We start from the raw sequence: 17,682 nt of genomic DNA, 5'->3' as shown, positions 1-17,682 counted from the left end.
CAATACCTTTATTTTATTTTTATGTGGTGCTGAGGATCAAACCCAGGGCCTCACATGAACACTCTACCACTGCCCAAAATCCCAGCTCCTCCCAAAAAAATACTTTTTTAAATTAAGGTATGGAGTGCTATTTATTATGGTGAAAAGATGAAGATCCTAAATGGTCATCAATAGAGAAATGGATAAGTAAATTATGATAAACCATTAAGCAGATACTAAAAATTATATCATGACTCAATTTTGGGAATGATTAAACAAGCTGTAGTTCAAAATCATGATCAAATATTATATTCCATCTAGACTGCTGTTAAGCTGGTTCTAATTTATCCATTTACTTTCTAATATTTTTAAGATTTTGCTTCTCCAGTCTAATATTCTGTTACCTCTTCCATACTGTTTGTTTATGCCTTTACTTCCACATTTAGCCAAAAATCCTACACAACTTTTTCTTAAATAGCAATGCAATGCTAAGAAAAATGAAAAATCCTTACTTAAAAAGTGGGGATCACTCTTTATTCAAAATATATGAAGTAAATAAAAGTATCATTCAACTTTTGGTATGAATTGACTTTTAATTCACTAATAAATGTCACTGTAGCCCAGTCTCCCAAATTATCGTAAACAGAGTGTATTTATAAAGGTCTTCTGACACAGTGTGTTACAAACAATATTAGATGGAACTGTTAAACACAGTATTAAATTAGAACTCACTGTGAAGACACTGGCCACACTTTCACCAGAGGGGAATTCCAAGTTATTAAATACATTCAATTTACAAATATTCAGCTTCAATAATATGAAATCTTGGGAGTTTGATTAGCCACCAAACTAATGAAAATCCAAGTAGATATGAAATTCAAGCATAGTAACAATCAGAAAACAAGCAGTTACAATTCTAAAACACTTCAAATAAAATAGAACAGAGAAGCATGGAATTAACACGTATTTCTAAAGAATCTTTTATTTCCTTTCACTCTTATATTTCTGACTTGTACACAGCTGTGTAAAAGAAGCAAAAGAAAACTAAAAAATGAGAATTTGAACTCTTGCTTACCTAAGAATCCAAAGTAATTCAGTTCTGCAAGCAAGTGTAGGATTAGCAAAGAAAAATGTGTTTCAATTATATATGAACAAAGGGTGATGGCTCCACCTTCAGCCTCAGCCTATAAATGATCTTGAATGAAATCAATCTGATAAGCATCAAGATCTAGGCTGGGTAAAAGTCAAGTGTGTACACAATTTGTGCAACTTAGACACACCTGTTTTCTTAAATGCAGGTGTTCATTTGTATCTGTTAATGGTTTTCTAACTTTATGTGGTAAGAGAATTTTTTCCAACTAAATCATATGCAAACCTAGGTATATTTAAAACAGAAAACAGCATCTGATCAGTATAAATCTTAAGAGATTCAAAACTATAAAATTTGTTATTTATTACAATATTTATAATGCAAATCTTTATTACAAAAAGTCTTTATACTATAGCTAGACAATGAGCTTAGGTCTAAACTAATGAACAAAAATAAGTGGAATTGTAAATATATCTGTTTTAGGCTTTAACATACAAACCTAAACAATCCCTGCATTTTATTTTAGTCACTGGAAATTGCTTTATTCATGTAGGAACTGCTAATGCCAATTAAAAAAAAGCCCTTGTGTTGCTATTTCTAGTCTTCAATTAAATTACATTTAACTTTGAAAAAGAGGTAGTAAGATAGTTTTTTTCCAAAGTTTAAGCATTAACAATGTCTAATAACAACCTGTATTATTGTCTAATGATAACTTGTATTATTTATTACACACATAAGTAGATAAGAGCTTCTAAAACTTCCTCAAATGCCAAAGGCATTATACAGAATATTATCAAATATGGACATCATCATGAACCATATTATTGTCTTTAATTAGACAGTACTTCTTTAATTAGAGGTACTTCTTTTGGTTTAAAATATACATTTAAATTAAGTTTGAATCTGCCTTAGCTAAGGCAGACTACCTTGCTTCCAAATAATCTCCCACTGAGGACAATTAGAAAAGCCAGGGGTAATATTCGAAAAGTTAGTAACCACTACAAGAATTGTGTAAGAATGTGTAACAAGTGTATAAAAGAGGAAACAGAGAATGTAATTAATATAAAACTAAGAAGACAGCAGAGAAATGAGATACAACAAAAAATATGACATATCAAGACATGAAAAATACAAATAAAAACATAAATACAAGAAAAGTTAGTCTTGAGATACACCTAATAGAAAAAAAGATGGAAGTCAAGGGTCTAACCATCTAGGTAAAGGAATACAAAGAAGCAGACAAATCCAAGCGAAGAAAGTAGAAAAAGATATTATCAGTGTTATAGGTGAAAAAAGGACATCTCTCCAGATTCAAAAAGGCAATAAAATAATATGGAACTGGGTATATAGTTCAGTGGCACAGCATGTACAAGGCCATGGGTTCAATCCCTAGCACCACTCCCTCCCCCACCCTGCAGGAAAGAGAATATTTTGAAGAACTTTACGCTTCTAAATTTGGCAAGGAAAACTTCTAAGAAAAACAGATCCCAAAAGACTAGAAGAATTTTAATAGCTCTATGCATATTAAAAACAGAATTCATAATTCTTGATTCAGATTATGAACCCGGCAAACTTTGATATCAATACCTGACAAGGATAATGTAAGAAAGAAAAATCACAGGCCAATCTCCCTCATGGGCATAAATGCAAAAACTCTCCTCAAAATATTAGTAGATCAAACCTAGTCATATATTAAAGAGCAACATGACAACCAAATTGTACATATATCAAAAACAAAAGGTTGTTTAAATACTCAAAATTAAATCATTTTGTCTGTTAATCAAATATAGGAGAAAAAGCACATAATCACCTTGATCTGTACAGAAGTATTTTTGATAAAATCCAATAGTCATGAAAAACTCTTAAAAAGAAACATACCTTCTTTTAAGAAACAAATATAAAATACATATGTAAATATAAAATAGATATGAAACTATACAGCAAACATATTATTAAGGGTAAAATACTGAATGCCTTTCTGAGTTTGGAATCAAGACACAGAGGTCTGCTATCAACATGTCTAACTCTAAATTGTATTTGAGGTCCTAAGACAATGCATATACAATATTTGAATTAATAAGTGGTTGCAATATGGTCCTTAGATAAAAGATAAATATTAAAAATCAAATATATTTCTATATACCAGCAATGAGCAATTAGAAAATGAAATTTGTAAAAAGATGCCACTTAGAACTGCATGAAAAAAATCCAATTCTTACAAACGAATCCAACAAATGAGGTATAAGAATTTTACACAGAAAGCTTTATAATTTACTTGATATTATTGGGAGAAATTAAATAACAAGGGAATAAATCATACAATTCATGAACTGGAATATTCAAGAGTGTAAAGCAAATTTCAAAACAATTCTTGGATTTCGTGAAATTCCACTTAAAATCAACAGGGTTTTCCCTCCCCCTTTTCTTTATTTATGGAAATTGGAAAACTAATTCTGAAGTTTATGCAATTAGAGTCAAGAATACCAAGACAATTCTGAGGAACAGAGTAAAAGTTAGAGGACTTTACATCCAGACTTAAAAATATATAATTTATAAGCACAAAAACAGATAAATAGACAAAACAGTGGAAAAGAACAGAGTATTCAGAAACAAATCCAAATATAGACGCACATAATTTATGACAAAGGCATCCTTGCAGGAAAGTAAGAAAAAGTTCTTTCAAATAAATGATATTGGGTCAATTGTATGAAAAATAACATAAATCTTGATTCCTATAGCCCATACCACACACAAAAAATAATACAAATATATTTTGCAATAATGGGCTTACATTCAGAATACTATACACACGTGTGCATGTGTTCACAGTGTTTTCCGGCCTTTTTTTCTTTTGTGTTGTGTCTCTTACTGATTTGTGTAAGTTCCGGCTTGTCTTCCCACTCTCCATATCCATATAATTTAAATCTACCTAAATAATATCTGTATTTTTATGTTACATATAATATTTGCCCATTTAATAGATGGATAGGTTTATTCCAATGCATACATATCCAGAATATTAAAAAGAACTTATACAAATCAATAAGAGACACAACACAAAAGAAAAATAGGCAAAATATGTGAACTAGAATTTCACTCTTCTTTCTAGTATAGAATATTGATATAGAAACTATAAAGAAAATATCAAAGAGGAGACCAATTTGCTGGAAATATGTATTATCTACATAAAATACATCAATAATTTTAATAATTTTAAATACACCTGTTAAAAGAGAGAGGGTGGCAGAATAGATTTTAAAAGATCCAGTTTTATACTATCTAAAAGAAATTAACTTTAAACATAATGACAAAGGCAGGTTGAAAATAACACATATGAAAGATATATCAGCGTTTTTAACAATAAGGATGGCTATACCACCATCGGATAGATCTCAGAGCAAAGAAAAAGTACTGGACAAAGGGACACATCGGGTAACAATTAAATGATTAACTCACTAAGAAAATATTCTTTTAAAATTTTATTTTATTTTTCTTATTAGATATACATGACAGTAGAGTGTTCTAAACATGTATATGTCAAACAACAGATTCAAAATATATGAAGCCAAAATCAACAGAGCTGAAAGGAGAAAAAAATAAACAATTACATTTGGGACTCTAGGCAACAAAAAACACTACTAGACAGATAATTAAGAAGAATGGGAGAATACAACACCATCTTCAGCTAACAGGATGTAACTGACACATAAAGAACACTGCACCCAATAGCAGCATCCGTGGAACAACTGCCAAGATACATTAGGTCCTCACAGTCATTGAACAAACAAATTTAAAGACTTAAAATCATACTTCTTATATTTTCTGATCACTGTGAAATAAAACTAGAAAATAGTAACACGAAAACAAGAGGTAAATCTCCAAATATTTTGAAATTAGAGAAAACATTTCTAAATATTTCATGGGTAGACCTAGTTTCAAAAGAAAATTTTAAAAAATACATAACACTAACACTGAATGAAAATTAAATTCAAGATACCAAAATTTGTTGGATGTAATAAGCAATACTAAAAGGGAAAATGGCACTAAGTGCTTACCTTAGAAGGAGGAAAAGTCTTTAGTCAATAATAACAGAACTAAAAAAGATCAAATAAAACCTAAAGCAAGCAGAAGGAAGAAAATTATAAATCTAAGAGCAAAACCCAGCAACACTGAAAACAGAAAAAGAGTAAATCAATGAAAGAAACAAAAAGTTGGTTCTTTAAAAAACAATGAATGGTTTTAATTCCTTTGGGTGTAAACCAAGGAGTGGGATAGCTGAGTCAAAAGGTGGTTCCATTTGAAGTGTTCTGAGGAATCTCCATATTGTTTTCCATAATGGTTGTACCAATGTGCAGTCCCACCAGCAACGTATGAGTATACCTTTTCCCCCACATTCTTGCCAACATTTATTGTTGCTTATAGTCTTGATAACTGCCATTTCAACTGGAGTGAGGTGAAATCTTGGAACAATTTTGATTGCATTTCTCTAATGGTTAGAGATGTTGGACATTTTTTTCATGTATTTGTCGATCGATTATATTTCTTCTTCTGTGAAATGTCTGTTAAGTTCCTTAGCTCATTTATTGATTGGGTTATTTGGGGTTTTTTGATGTTAAGTTTTCTGAGTTCTTTATATATCCTGGAGATTAATGCTCTATCTGAGGAGTGATACAGCCACATCAATGTTTACAGCAGCTCAACTCTCAACAGCTAAACTACAGAACCAACCTAGATGTCCTTCAATAGATGAATGGATAAAGAAAATGTGGTATATATACACAATGGACTATAACTCCTCAGTCTTAAAGAAGAAAGACATTTGCTGGTAAATGGGTGAAGCTGCAGAATATCATGCTAAGTGAAATAAGCCCATCCCTAAAAACCAAAGGCTGAATGTTTTTTCTGATATGGGGATGCTAATTCACAACAAGCGGGTGGCTAGGGAAGAGCAGAGGCACTTTAGGCAGAGGGGAGGGAAGAGAAGGAAGAGGGCATGGGAGTAGGAAAGTTAGCAGAATGAATCGGACATTATTACTGTACGTGCACATGACCGCTGTGATTCTACATCAGGTACAACCAGAAGAATGAGAAGTTATACTCCATTTATGTATGATGTGTCAAAATGCATTCTACCGTCATGTATAACTAATTAGAACAAATTAAAAAAGAAAAAAAAATCAACGAAATCAAAAACTGCAATGAAAAAGGCAGTAAGGCACAAGTTGCTAATATCAAGAATGAAACAGGTCATTGCTAAAGACCCTAAAATGCTGATACCAAAATCAAAGACAGGACAAAACCAAACAACCAACCAAACAAACAAACTAAACAAACAAGATCACCAATAGCTCTCTTAACAAAATATTAGTAAACAGAACCCAGCAATATATTAAAAAAATATATATAAAATAAATATTATACCACAATCAAGTAAAATTTACTCCAGGAATGTTCAACATTCAGAAATCAATGAATGTAATTCACCATATCAATAAGCTAAAGAAGTCATGTCAATTGACTTAACACACATTACCATATGACCCAGCATTTTGCTCTTGGGCATTTATCCCAGAGAAATAAACATTTTATATTGATTCAAAAACCTTTACACAAAGGCCCATGGCAGCTCAAATCACCATATCCCCCAAAATGGATATAACTCAATTGTCTTTCAATGAGTGAATGGTTGAACTCAGCATAGGACAGCTCTCCTGTAGAATAAGACTTAGCAACAAAAAAGAAACAAATGATTGATACAAATAACTTGGATGCAATGGAAAGCAATTATATTGAGTTAAAGAACAAACAAAAGCCAGAAGTCAGTTTCAAAAAGTCACATACTGTATGATTCCATTTATACAACTTTCTTGAAATGATAATTTTTTAGAGATGGAGAGATTGGAGTAGGACTAGATGGTTCTATAAAGAAGCAGGTATAAAGTCTTGTGCTGATGAAATAATTCTGTATCTTGACTAATTCTTATAAAAGCTACATGTGTGATAAAATTGCATAGACCTGTGTATACACACAAACGAGGCTTATAAACTGGTGATATTTCAATAAACTGTATATTCTGTCAATGTCAATTTCAATTTCCTGGTTTTAATATTGTCCTGTTGTTATTTAAAATGTTACCATTGGGGAAGACTGGCTGAGAGGAGCCTGGGGACTTTCCTGTACATTTTTTTTTTTTTTTGCAACTTCTATAAAATATATAATTTATTTCAAAACGAAAATATTTTTAAGTCCACAAAACTTAATTATGCATGTATTTGTTTAATTGCAATCTGTATAAGTGGTATGGCAGAGGAAAATCAGGACTACCACCCAGCTCCATGTAAACTTCAAAACATACAGTTGCAAGTCAACGTATAATATAAATGCATAAACAAAATATTTTTTAAGGTCATTGTAAGTATTTGTATCTATCCCATCTTACTCCAAAATAACCTGTTAAAAGAAGTAACAGTTTTATATATCCTGACAATGATGATTTCCCCACTTGCAACAAAATCACTTTCTTTTTGTAGCTCTTTTCATTTGCAAAGTACATGCAAATCCTTTTTCATCTGAACAAGGCCTGCAAAGTAGGCAGTGCAATTAATAGAGTAAGAAATTGAAGGTCAAAAAATTTTCAAGGCCATTTAACAGCAAAATCAATTTTATAGTCTTTTGACTCCTATTACACTATTTTTCCAGCTACATATTATGTTGAAATTTTATGTACTATTTAAGAACTCAAAGAACAAATTATATAATGTAGGAGAAAGTCCAAGCAGGAATAAGCATGATGTGTGTTACACCAAGATTCTGTGCAGCATTCTAAGCCTCTATTATGTAAGTGGACATATGATCAGCAATTTTACAACATTTTTCCCTTACACCTTTTATGTTTCAATTTCTTTTTCTTATACCTTTTAAACTTTGTCTAATTTTGCTATTTGCATATTTGCTGTTTGAAGGCACAGTAAGCATGAGACTTCTCAAATATGTGCAACTGGGTCAGAAAACCAACCTTAGATGATGATTATAAAATCCACTACAACTCTTGAGTAAATAAAAAACTAAGGCCCACACTAAACTCAGGATGGATTTGCTAAATTATCTTGACATAAAAAAGACGTTTTCTGTAACTCCTTTGTTGCCTCTAATCACCAATTTCACCAATTATTACATCAGATTTGTAAGCATTTTTTAACGTGCTAGAAAGCAGCTTTCAGATTCCAGACATTAAAGACAAGAATTTCACAATTGTACAGACTACTGTACTTACATATTACTTATTAAAACAATATATTAATTTCTCTTTGCTAAAAATATATTTAAAGTAGACTTCAAAATTAAGTGCTCGATCCTAAGTATAATAATTCTACAAGTAAGAAAATGCAGAGGGTATCGATCTTTTTCTGAGAAGAAAACCATCTGGTCTAAAAGCCTTAGATATAAAAATACAAACTATTAAAATGTAAAATTTCAGAAAAGCACCTGCTGTGTAACCTTTATAGTCTCCTAACATCCTACATGCTGGGAAGCCGGGCTTTAGGTCTTCAGGTCTTTGAAAACACAAAACAGACACACCAGACAGTACTACTCATAGTTTCAGAAATAAGTGTAAAGCAAACCTTTGTGCACAAAGAGTGGAGATTGTTCCAAATTCTGTTTCGCTATGTATGTCTCTTTTCCCAAAGGGATGTGCCTTTAGAACTTCAGAATGGAAATTATAAACTCTCCAGTACTGGCAGATAGGACACAAAGCAGGTGTCCAGTAACTACTGGTGAGGAACAAACGAATTAATAATCAAGGAACAAAGGGTCCTAATCTGCATCCTAACTTAGATGGGGAAAACCTCCCCAAGGTGAGCATACAGTGGGCCTTAAGGGTGAGTGGAAGGCAGGGTGCGCACCACATGACTGCTGCAAAGCACACCGGACCAGACTTTGATCCCTCCTGGCCGCGTCTTGCGGGCAGGCTGTCCAACCTCCTGGCCCCCATTCCCCGCGGTGGGCTGCGTGTGGCAGTAGAAAGATGCGTTCCCGCGCTCTGGGGTGCCGCAGCAGAGCCAGCAGCCCCGGGGTCTCCCGACCCAGGAAGCTCTAGATCACAGAGCTGCGCAGCACCTTTATTTCCGCCTCTGCGGAAAGTCCGGCCAAGGGCTGCAGCGGCTCGGTGAGGAGCTGCAGGGAGAGGAGGACACCTAGCCCGCCCGCCAGTCTTTCCTCAAGTCAGCGCAGCGTGAAGAGCGGTACCTCACCTGTCCACCCACAGGCTTCAGCTCTGGCTCTTGGGGAGGCGTGGCCGGGGCCGGAAGTCCCGCCTCCGTTACGCCACTGCATCGCGCCGCGCTCCGCCCTGGGGACGCTGACGTATTTACGGTGCGCTGCGGGTGGGTGGTGGGAGGCTGCTGGTCCTGGCGTGGAGCCGGGTATCCAGATGCAGCTGTACTGCGTGGAGTGGGGAGCGGTACCCTCTGCTCTATCGTTTGAATTTTATCTGCCTCCTGTTCCCTGTCATCCTTGATATACTCCTGCCGTCCCTTTCATTTTTTTTTCTCTATTTCTCACCCTTTGTTTCCTCGGCCCTTTTCTCCGTCCATCACTATTTGCATTTCTTCTCCACAGAGGAAAGTTGATTTTCACCTGACCTCGTTTATTAGTATAGTGTGGCCAGCCTCAGATGCTCCCCACTTTAGGATAACGCTTAAAATGTCCATCTCAGGGATAACCTTGAGCTAACCACCTCCAAACTCCATGAAAACAAAGGTTATGTCTGTGTGACTGGTATCCTAAGCACCTGTTACACAGTCGGTGGTCAGCATGTGTCTGACCAAATATGCACTACTGTAAATATGACAGTCTTGTAGCCAGGGAAGAAGCAGAGAAGTAGACTAGCAAGTCATTAGTGATTCTCACACTTAGAAAAGGACCTTTGCACCTTTTGAATTTAACATCTCAGTGGTTCATACCACCAATCAACTGTTGAAAGTAGACTGGTACATTTTCCTCACACACAGGGATAACATTAATGAGTTGAGGGGGGAAAAAAAAAAAAAAACTTCCTGTGCTAAGAGCTTGTTCATGAATTAGCCAATTTTTTTTTTTTTTTTTTTTTTTTAAATCCTCAGAGCGTTCCCATGAGGTTAGTATTAGCAAGTGATCATAGGGTCTGGAAATAGACACATATATAAAATAAATTATTGATTACATTATGATGACATTACATGATATGTCTAAGGTGGTGTCCCTTGTTCATTCTCAATGAACATGGTTCATTAATATAGCATTTTTTATCCTTGCATATGCATCTGTGATATATTGCTTTGGGTTATTATGTCTCTGATTTCATTAAGCTTATGACAAAATTAATCACAGAGGTTCAGTCTTAATCTTTCCAAACCTTATGCCAATTCAGTATTATTTCTGTTTACCCATAGTGTAAAAGGAAGGGTAGGGAAATTAAGTAATTTTCCCAAGGTCATTGGGCAGAGTCAGACTACTGCATTACATAAAATACACACACACATATCCCAAACTCGCACACAAACATTACTTTTGAATGAGATACCAATTCCTCTGTTGTGGTTTAAACATTTATTCTTCCACATCTAAACTACTTGCAGCTCCTTCTCCCTGTCTTCTCTCTTTCCTTGTTATTTCTGGAATGCCCATGCTCTCTCTAGTAAAGTTGTCATACTTTTGCATACACTGTTCCCTCTACCTGTATTGCTGTTTGCCCTTCCCTACCCACTGTTCCCTTCTCCACTAATTTACTCTAACACATGATGCAAGATTTACTTTCAAATGCTGGTTCCTGATGTCTCCAGGTATGGTGAGGTCTCCTCCTTTATACTTCTGTATTATCATTTGCATTTTTCTGTTAGAATACTTATTTGTCTGTCTCCCTCACTAGACTGTAAGATCTTGGAAAACATGTACCTCTCCCTTCTTTCATTTTGTAGTTCCTAGGTCTCAATAGGATGTGATATGTGGCAAGCATGTTGTAAGTCTGTGTTTAAGTGACTACACTCAGAACTGTTGATCTCCCACTCCAAGAGCAGGAACTTGTCTAGACCTCAGTACAGTGTGGATATGGGTCTGAAAAACAATTGGGAACTGAGGAAAATTTTCTCTCCATCTCTTGACTTCAGTTTTCTCTGTACATCTGTTTTATCATTCTTCGATTCCCAGGCTTCATGGCAGAATATGGATGCCTTGGCTCGTGCGATTTATACTATTGGTGGAGTCACTGGTACTGTTCAAATAGTTTCTACTTTCTGTCTTCCAGACGCATGGTAAGATTGGTCTTGTTTTATAGTTGGGTGTATGGGGGTAAGGGAGGGATGACAGGATGTGAGAAGTTCTCACCAAGGAGGAATAAAAAAAAAAACAAAAAACGGAGGGTCACTTTTAGGCTGAGCAGTTGATTCTTATGTGATTTCCTCTGACACTTCACATTTTCCTTTGATGAGGTGATGACAACATTCAAGACAGTGTCTGTGCCTGTGTCCTTGAGTAGCTGTTTCTGCCCAGAGTATACTCAACATCTGTGATGACATACTGTGAAAAAGAGATGACCTTTGTTTAAAGTTCCCAAGATAGTTCCATTATTTGCAAGTGCTGTACAGTAGAACCTGTCCAGATTGATGCAGAGGGAAAGCCACACACTGATTCTTTTTTCTCATTCTTTGAATTTTTATTCCAAATATCCAGAGGATATTTTATTCCAAATATCCAAATATCACTGGCTCAGCTTAGGTATGATACATGGCAGCAGTCCAATCATCAATGACAAGTGCTAGTGGTTGATTGGCTCTCTGCTAACACAGGTAAGAGGGTTGTAGTAAATGGGGCAAACATTCCACAAAAGTTTCTGTCAGTAGCACAAATGCCATAAAAATGGGCCCTTATATACTGATCTTAAATGACACATTTACCTTTTACATAAAAGTTGAAGAGCTCATTGCTTGTTCATTTTTTGTTGATTACCTGTTACATTCCAAACCTTCTTCCAGACTGGAAATACAAAGGCAATCCAAAGAAAAAAGTCCCTGATCTCACAAACATAATATAAGCAAATTAATAAATCGTGACAGCAAAAGGGGAACTGAAAGGCAAGGTTAAATAGTGAGAAGCGTATTAGTGTTCTGTTGTTTAGCAACTTCCCGAAACATGGCAGCTCAAAACATACACAGGTATTACTTCATACAGTTTCTAAGGGTCAGGAAACCAGGAGCAGCCTTACTTAGATTTGGGGATCCCAATACGATATTCCTCAGGAACCACTTTGACAGGTCATGGTACCAAGAAATATAGTGGAAGGGGACGAAGGTTACCTCTTGTAAAGCAGAGAAAGTCAGCCCAATGTCCCTAAACGTGAATGATTTCAGGGGATTGTCAGTCTCATGTAGCCCTTGCAAGAAGTAAGTTGCAGTGGAGAGTTGAGAACTCTTTGTCTTCTCGTGGATAACATCATTGAAGAGGAAGAAAGGGAAAAGTTTGCATTTACGATAGTGCCAAGATCAACTTTGCAGGGAGCCTTGAAGACAACACCTAGAAACTTCCAATTGTTGAAGATCCTCTAGTGGAGGTGAAGGAGTAGCTGGGGACACTCTGGAGAGGACTGGATATTCTGTAAAAACACGGAGAGTGAGACAGAGAAATGGGCAATACCCAGGTCCTTATGGTAGAAAAAAATAGTCCTGGGGATGTTATGAGAACGCTAGAAGGATGTGTGCTTATTAATCAGAAGTTTTATCCTCTCCCTTATTATTATATTACATAGAAAACAGAAACTCTCTGCTTACATGTTCCTTGATTTAGGATATGCAGACTTATGATCATATAAAAAGGAACAAGAGGAAGAAAGAAAAGAGATAAAAGAAAAAAATTAGGTAACTAAGATTTCTCTTCAATGTACATTCTAGAGATAAGATTACTAGTTATAAATGATAGTGAATTTTGAATTTTTGTTTTCCACTGGCTCTATAGTGAATTTTCTTATTTGTACATTTACAAGTAGAGATAATTCTAAATGATTTTCAATGTAAAATTGTTTAACAACCTCCACAAAATGGAACTTCTGTTGCCTGAGATCCCCATAAATTCTTTTTTCAAATGCTTTATGTCAAGAAAACAAATCCACATAGTGTGTCATCTTAAGCATAAATTTAAAATTAAGGTATGTTCTCCTTTAATTTATAAAAAGTTTACTATTTTAGTGTTTAAAAATCTAAGGAGAGTAAAGATAATATCTAAACTTTGACAAAACTATATTTAACTTTCATGTTATGACTAAACTGTTCCTCCTAATCTTTAATAATGCAGAAACCCACACAGAGAGATGGTCTAAAAGTCAGAAAATTTGATCAGTGAGAGTCAAAGATTCTTGCAAAAGTTCTGCTCATGGATTATACTGCCTCCATAGAGTCATTTGGCTTATAAAAAGACTGAACAATAACAGCAACAAAAACAGGCAAACACCATCATTTACATGTCCTTGCCATCAAAAACCATGCAAACTATAAATACACACATGCATTTGCATATGTATTTGTATATATATGTATATATGCATGCATATATATGCTTACATATATATGAGACTGGAATATTTGTATTTTATGACTTTTAAGATAATTCACCATATATAGTATAACTGCAACTCCAAATGTTTAACTCCAAATGTTTTGTTTTAACCCATGATCAAGGAATCACACCATAAAGAGGCTTTTAGTGGCTGGGCAGAGTAGAGTGAGGATAAGAAAAATAAGAGATTTGTAGTTCAACTGTCTCTATAAATTAAGAACAAAGTACAAATTGGGACTAGCTACAGATGAATACCCCTTTAGAGTACAGTATGTTCCCATTTTATTGGATTCCTAAGAAAGTAATAGCTCCATTCAACAAAGTTTTTGTAGGCTAATAATATGGCTAATGAACTTTTACAAATTATTCCTTTTTAATTTTAATGGAGGCTTTTTATTCTCCAGTAAAACAAGAATAGAGTTTTTCATAGAACAAAATTCCTTCCCATGCCAGCTGTCTGATTGGTTTACTGAATGGTGGCTCTCCAAAAATGTCCATGTCCTAATCTCTCGAACTCGTTACAAGCTACATTACCTGACAAAAGGATGTTGCATATGCAGTTAGCATGTGTTAAGGATCTTGAGATGGAGAGGCTATTCTGGATTATTCAGGTGGGACAAATGTGATCACTAGGGTAAACGTAAGGGTGAGGGAGGAGTATTCCAATCCCAGAAGACACTATATCATTGGGAGCAGGGAGAGAAGGAGATGTGAAGGTGGAAGCAGCAGTCATGGTCAGAGTGGAATTGGAAGATGCTCTACTGCTCACTTGAAGGTGAAGGAAGGGGCCCCAAGCCCAGGACTGTAGGCAGATAATTGAAAGACACAAGAAATGTGAATTCTCCTCTAGAGACTTCAGAAGGAACACTGGTCTTTAAGACCTTGATTTTGACCCATAGAAATTGGAATATTAGAAATTCTGACCTCCAGGACAGTAAGATAATACATTTATGTTGTTTTAAGCTACTTATTTTGTGCCAAGTAGTTGCAGCAGCCATGAGACTTGAATATATCAAATAAATGAAGACACAGGCCATTTCTGTTTTGAAAATAAGCTAATGACATTAGGTAGGGAGATTTCAGGCTTCAGAGTACTAGTTGCTGCCAAAATACTATTGTGGTTTCTCTGTTGCATAGTTGTTTTCTTAGATTCAGAGAAATGTAAAAGCCTTGTGTTTGCCTGTCTTTACACAGTCTATCTCCTAATCACCAAAATGCAATCATACTGTTAGCACAGAGTTCAGATTCACCCTTCAGTTCCATTTTCCTTCATAGTTATGTGTAGAATTCTTACCTGAAATTGACAAAGTGAATCCAAAATTTAAAAGAAATGTGGAATTTCAATATTTTTAAAGCATTCCAACTTTTAGTTCTGGAGTCATCCATTTTTAATATTTTAGGAAGTCCAAGGAACCATATTTATTTTATTTTTTTAACATTACCTATGTAAATCTACGACCACACAAATGGCACGCCTCGACCCCCATGCACAAACAGAGAAACAACATGCATCCCACCTGTCCACACACACACAAAAAAACTATATTAAAAAAAAAAAAAAGAGTCTATTTCCCTATACCCATGACCAAGACTTCTGTAAATCTTTCACTTATCCCCAACTCACAGTGACATTGGGAAATGGTCTACACATGCCTGTCCAAACAGGTTGGCCTCACAAATGTGGAATAGAGCTCATGCTGCCTTGGGAGGCAGGACTGGCACCTTGTCCTTCAGTCAAGATTTAAGAATCCATGTGAGGTGGAGTGTACCATTTCACCCATTTCCCAGTACACAGCACAGTCACACTGGAGTACGGTTGACAAGACCATTTTCCTCCAGAGCCCTTTCACCTTGTGAAACTGATGCTCTTTCCCCACTGAACACTGGCTTCTGGCCCTTGCCAAGGCCCTGGATGCACCAGCCTACCCATCTCTGGGGCCTCCTCTGAGTGGGACCCCACTGTGACTGTCTTCCTGTGTCTGCTTCTTTCACTCGGCATGGCATCTTCAGGCTCATTTATGCTGTGCCTGGGTTGGAATTTCCTTTTTTCCTTTTAGGGCTGTGTAAGTTCTGCCATATGCATAAGCCTTGTGCTTATCCATCCCCTCTCAGTGGACATGGGTTGCACACATCTGGCTGTGTGCATGGTGCTGCTGTGAGCTTGGTGCACACATACCTGCTTGCACCCCTTCTCCAAGTGTTTTCAGTTTATTCCAGGGAGTGCAATTGCTGGGGCATATCAGTTTCATTTTCAGGTTTTTGAGGAGTTGCCTAACTTCAATGCCGGAAATTCTCGGTAGGGAGATAGTCCATAGTTGGGGAGCTTTCGCAATTCAGTCTCCAAGAAACTGAAACTTTTGACAGCGCTGATGGCTTTGATGTGAAACTCTGTATTTGATCTTCTTCTGTAGTCTCCGGAGGCCTGTTGTTGTCAGGTTTGTTTGTGAGAGCACCGATCTGCTCCAGTTTCTTTCACAGGTTGGACACCGAGAATTTGGACTATCTTCTTTCCACCTTTATGTTTGTGATTTTTGTGGTATCAATTGTGATGGTCACTTGATCAAAAGACTCTCTTTGCAGAATGGCAGCATCATGCTGAAGGTCAAGTTTGCTGTGTTTTCTACTTCACCCAGATCAACCACATTGCTGTCTATCAGACTGATTCTCTAAACAAGTCTCTCGTTCACCCAACTTTAACATTGCTCTGCGTCTGCTATGCCACTAGGGCACTCTTTACTGCCTCTAATGAGTTATGAAGGTACAGGATATCCTTTCCTTCTTTTCTATTTTCCATCCTACCCATTCTATTCTCAGGAATTGTTTTGTCACTCTCTCCTCCAGCACCCATACATGCTGCAGCAATTCCATGGTTTCCTTGTGTTCATCCAGTTTTCTGTATTGCCTCCAGAGCTAGATGGACACCGTTTAAAGTATTGCCAATGGAAGCTACACTCTGTTGATGGACATTTACATTGTTTTCAGTATTTTACTATTACAAATAAAGCTGTCATAAACATTCATGTATAAGCCTTTATGTGAACTTATATCTTCATTCTCTTCATCATATGCTTTCTCAACATCACAATACTTTCTAAAGTCCCTGTATAGTGGTAGGCAGACTAATTAAGTCTCCAGCTGACTTAACATTGGCTTTAAGGTGGTTTACTGCAGAAGTCAACAGAGAAATCACAGTGCTACATCTCCAACCCCTCCGTAAATATTTTGAGACAGGGTCTGGCTTAGTTGCTTAGGGCTTCTCCAAAATGTTGAGGCAGGACTTGCACTTGCTGTCCTCCTTCGGATTTCATTCTTAAAACTCTTCACCTCCTGAAGTAGGTGGGTCCCGGAGAGCTAAGCCATCTGGGGAGTGAGACTCGTGAGCAGGGAGAAGGCTCTCCAGTGATGCAACTGAGCTGCCCAGTGGAGCACAGTTTATCTGGTCTACTGGTTGCCACATGAACTTCAGGGGGCCAACCTCCGGGAGTCAGGGTTGCCTTCACTTGGCAATCACATCTTCTGTGGGTGACAAGCAGACTCCACCAAGTCCTTGATCACAACCATCTTCTGGGACTCCCTCGCAGTGCCCTTCTTTTTTTCTTAAAATATTTTTCCCCAAATGGCAAAACAGATATCAACTCCAAAGAATCAGGGGTCTTGAGTAGATGTGTTAACTTTCTGGCAGCCCACACCTGGTCCTCTCTGTGTCTGAAGAATGCCCCATGAGATGAGTCCTATAACTTCCTAAGCATTGTGCTGGGCCTGGTTTGAGAAAACTCCTTCTAGTCAAGGAGGTGAGATTATCCCAGGTAGAACTGTATTGATCCTGTCAAGTGCCAAGTCGAATAGCATGCTCTTAAGAAAGAGGGGGTGGGGTTCAGTGAATTGGGTGGGGAGGGCTTTGACTGGAGGAAATTCTTGAGTCCTGCCTGAAAACAGAGAGTTGCATCATGGATGAAGAGATTAACTTAACAAAATGTATTAAATGGTCTGAAGCAGCACGATCCAGTGATGAAAAGTTGACTCAGCTCTG

The 17,682-nt window shown here is 36.5% G+C and overlaps 1 protein-coding gene and 1 long non-coding RNA gene across 5 annotated transcripts in view; both read right to left on the bottom strand.

The window, feature by feature from the left end:
• Nucleotides 1-9,345, bottom strand: part of LDAH (lipid droplet associated hydrolase) — a 97,783-nt gene extending 88,438 nt beyond the window's left edge. Inside the window, exon 1 of one of the 3 annotated variants that reach the window (XM_079110941.1) lies at nucleotides 9,323-9,345. Coding sequence is in view for 1 of the 3 variants with exons in the window: in XM_079110939.1 (XP_078967065.1) it covers nucleotides 8,568-8,586 (19 nt within the window). In the remaining 2 variants the exon portion in view is untranslated. Of the gene's footprint in view, nucleotides 1-1,054; nucleotides 1,085-8,567; nucleotides 9,175-9,322 lie in introns of those variants that run through there. The other 2 variants (XM_079110939.1, XM_079110940.1) reach the window with 2 other exon arrangements.
• A 6,907-nt stretch (nucleotides 9,346-16,252) lies between these two features.
• On the bottom strand, nucleotides 16,253-16,866 carry LOC306643793. 2 transcript variants are annotated; one of them, XR_013759053.1, is made up of 3 exons: nucleotides 16,741-16,866; nucleotides 16,497-16,598; nucleotides 16,253-16,422 (listed from the first exon to the last, which is right to left on the bottom strand). It is a non-coding gene; the product is annotated as an uncharacterized lncRNA (long non-coding RNA). The 2 variants fall into 2 exon arrangements; XR_013759054.1 differs by having other exon boundaries at nucleotides 16,497-16,605; nucleotides 16,741-16,840.
• Nucleotides 16,867-17,682: the final 816 nt, after the last annotated feature.

This window comes from Sciurus vulgaris (assembly GCF_902686455.1).
Source record: "Sciurus vulgaris genome assembly, chromosome: 14".
Taxonomy (NCBI): domain Eukaryota; kingdom Metazoa; phylum Chordata; class Mammalia; order Rodentia; family Sciuridae; genus Sciurus; species Sciurus vulgaris.
The sequence above is the reverse complement of the archived record's forward strand: the minus strand, read 5'-3'. Positions and strand labels throughout refer to the sequence as shown.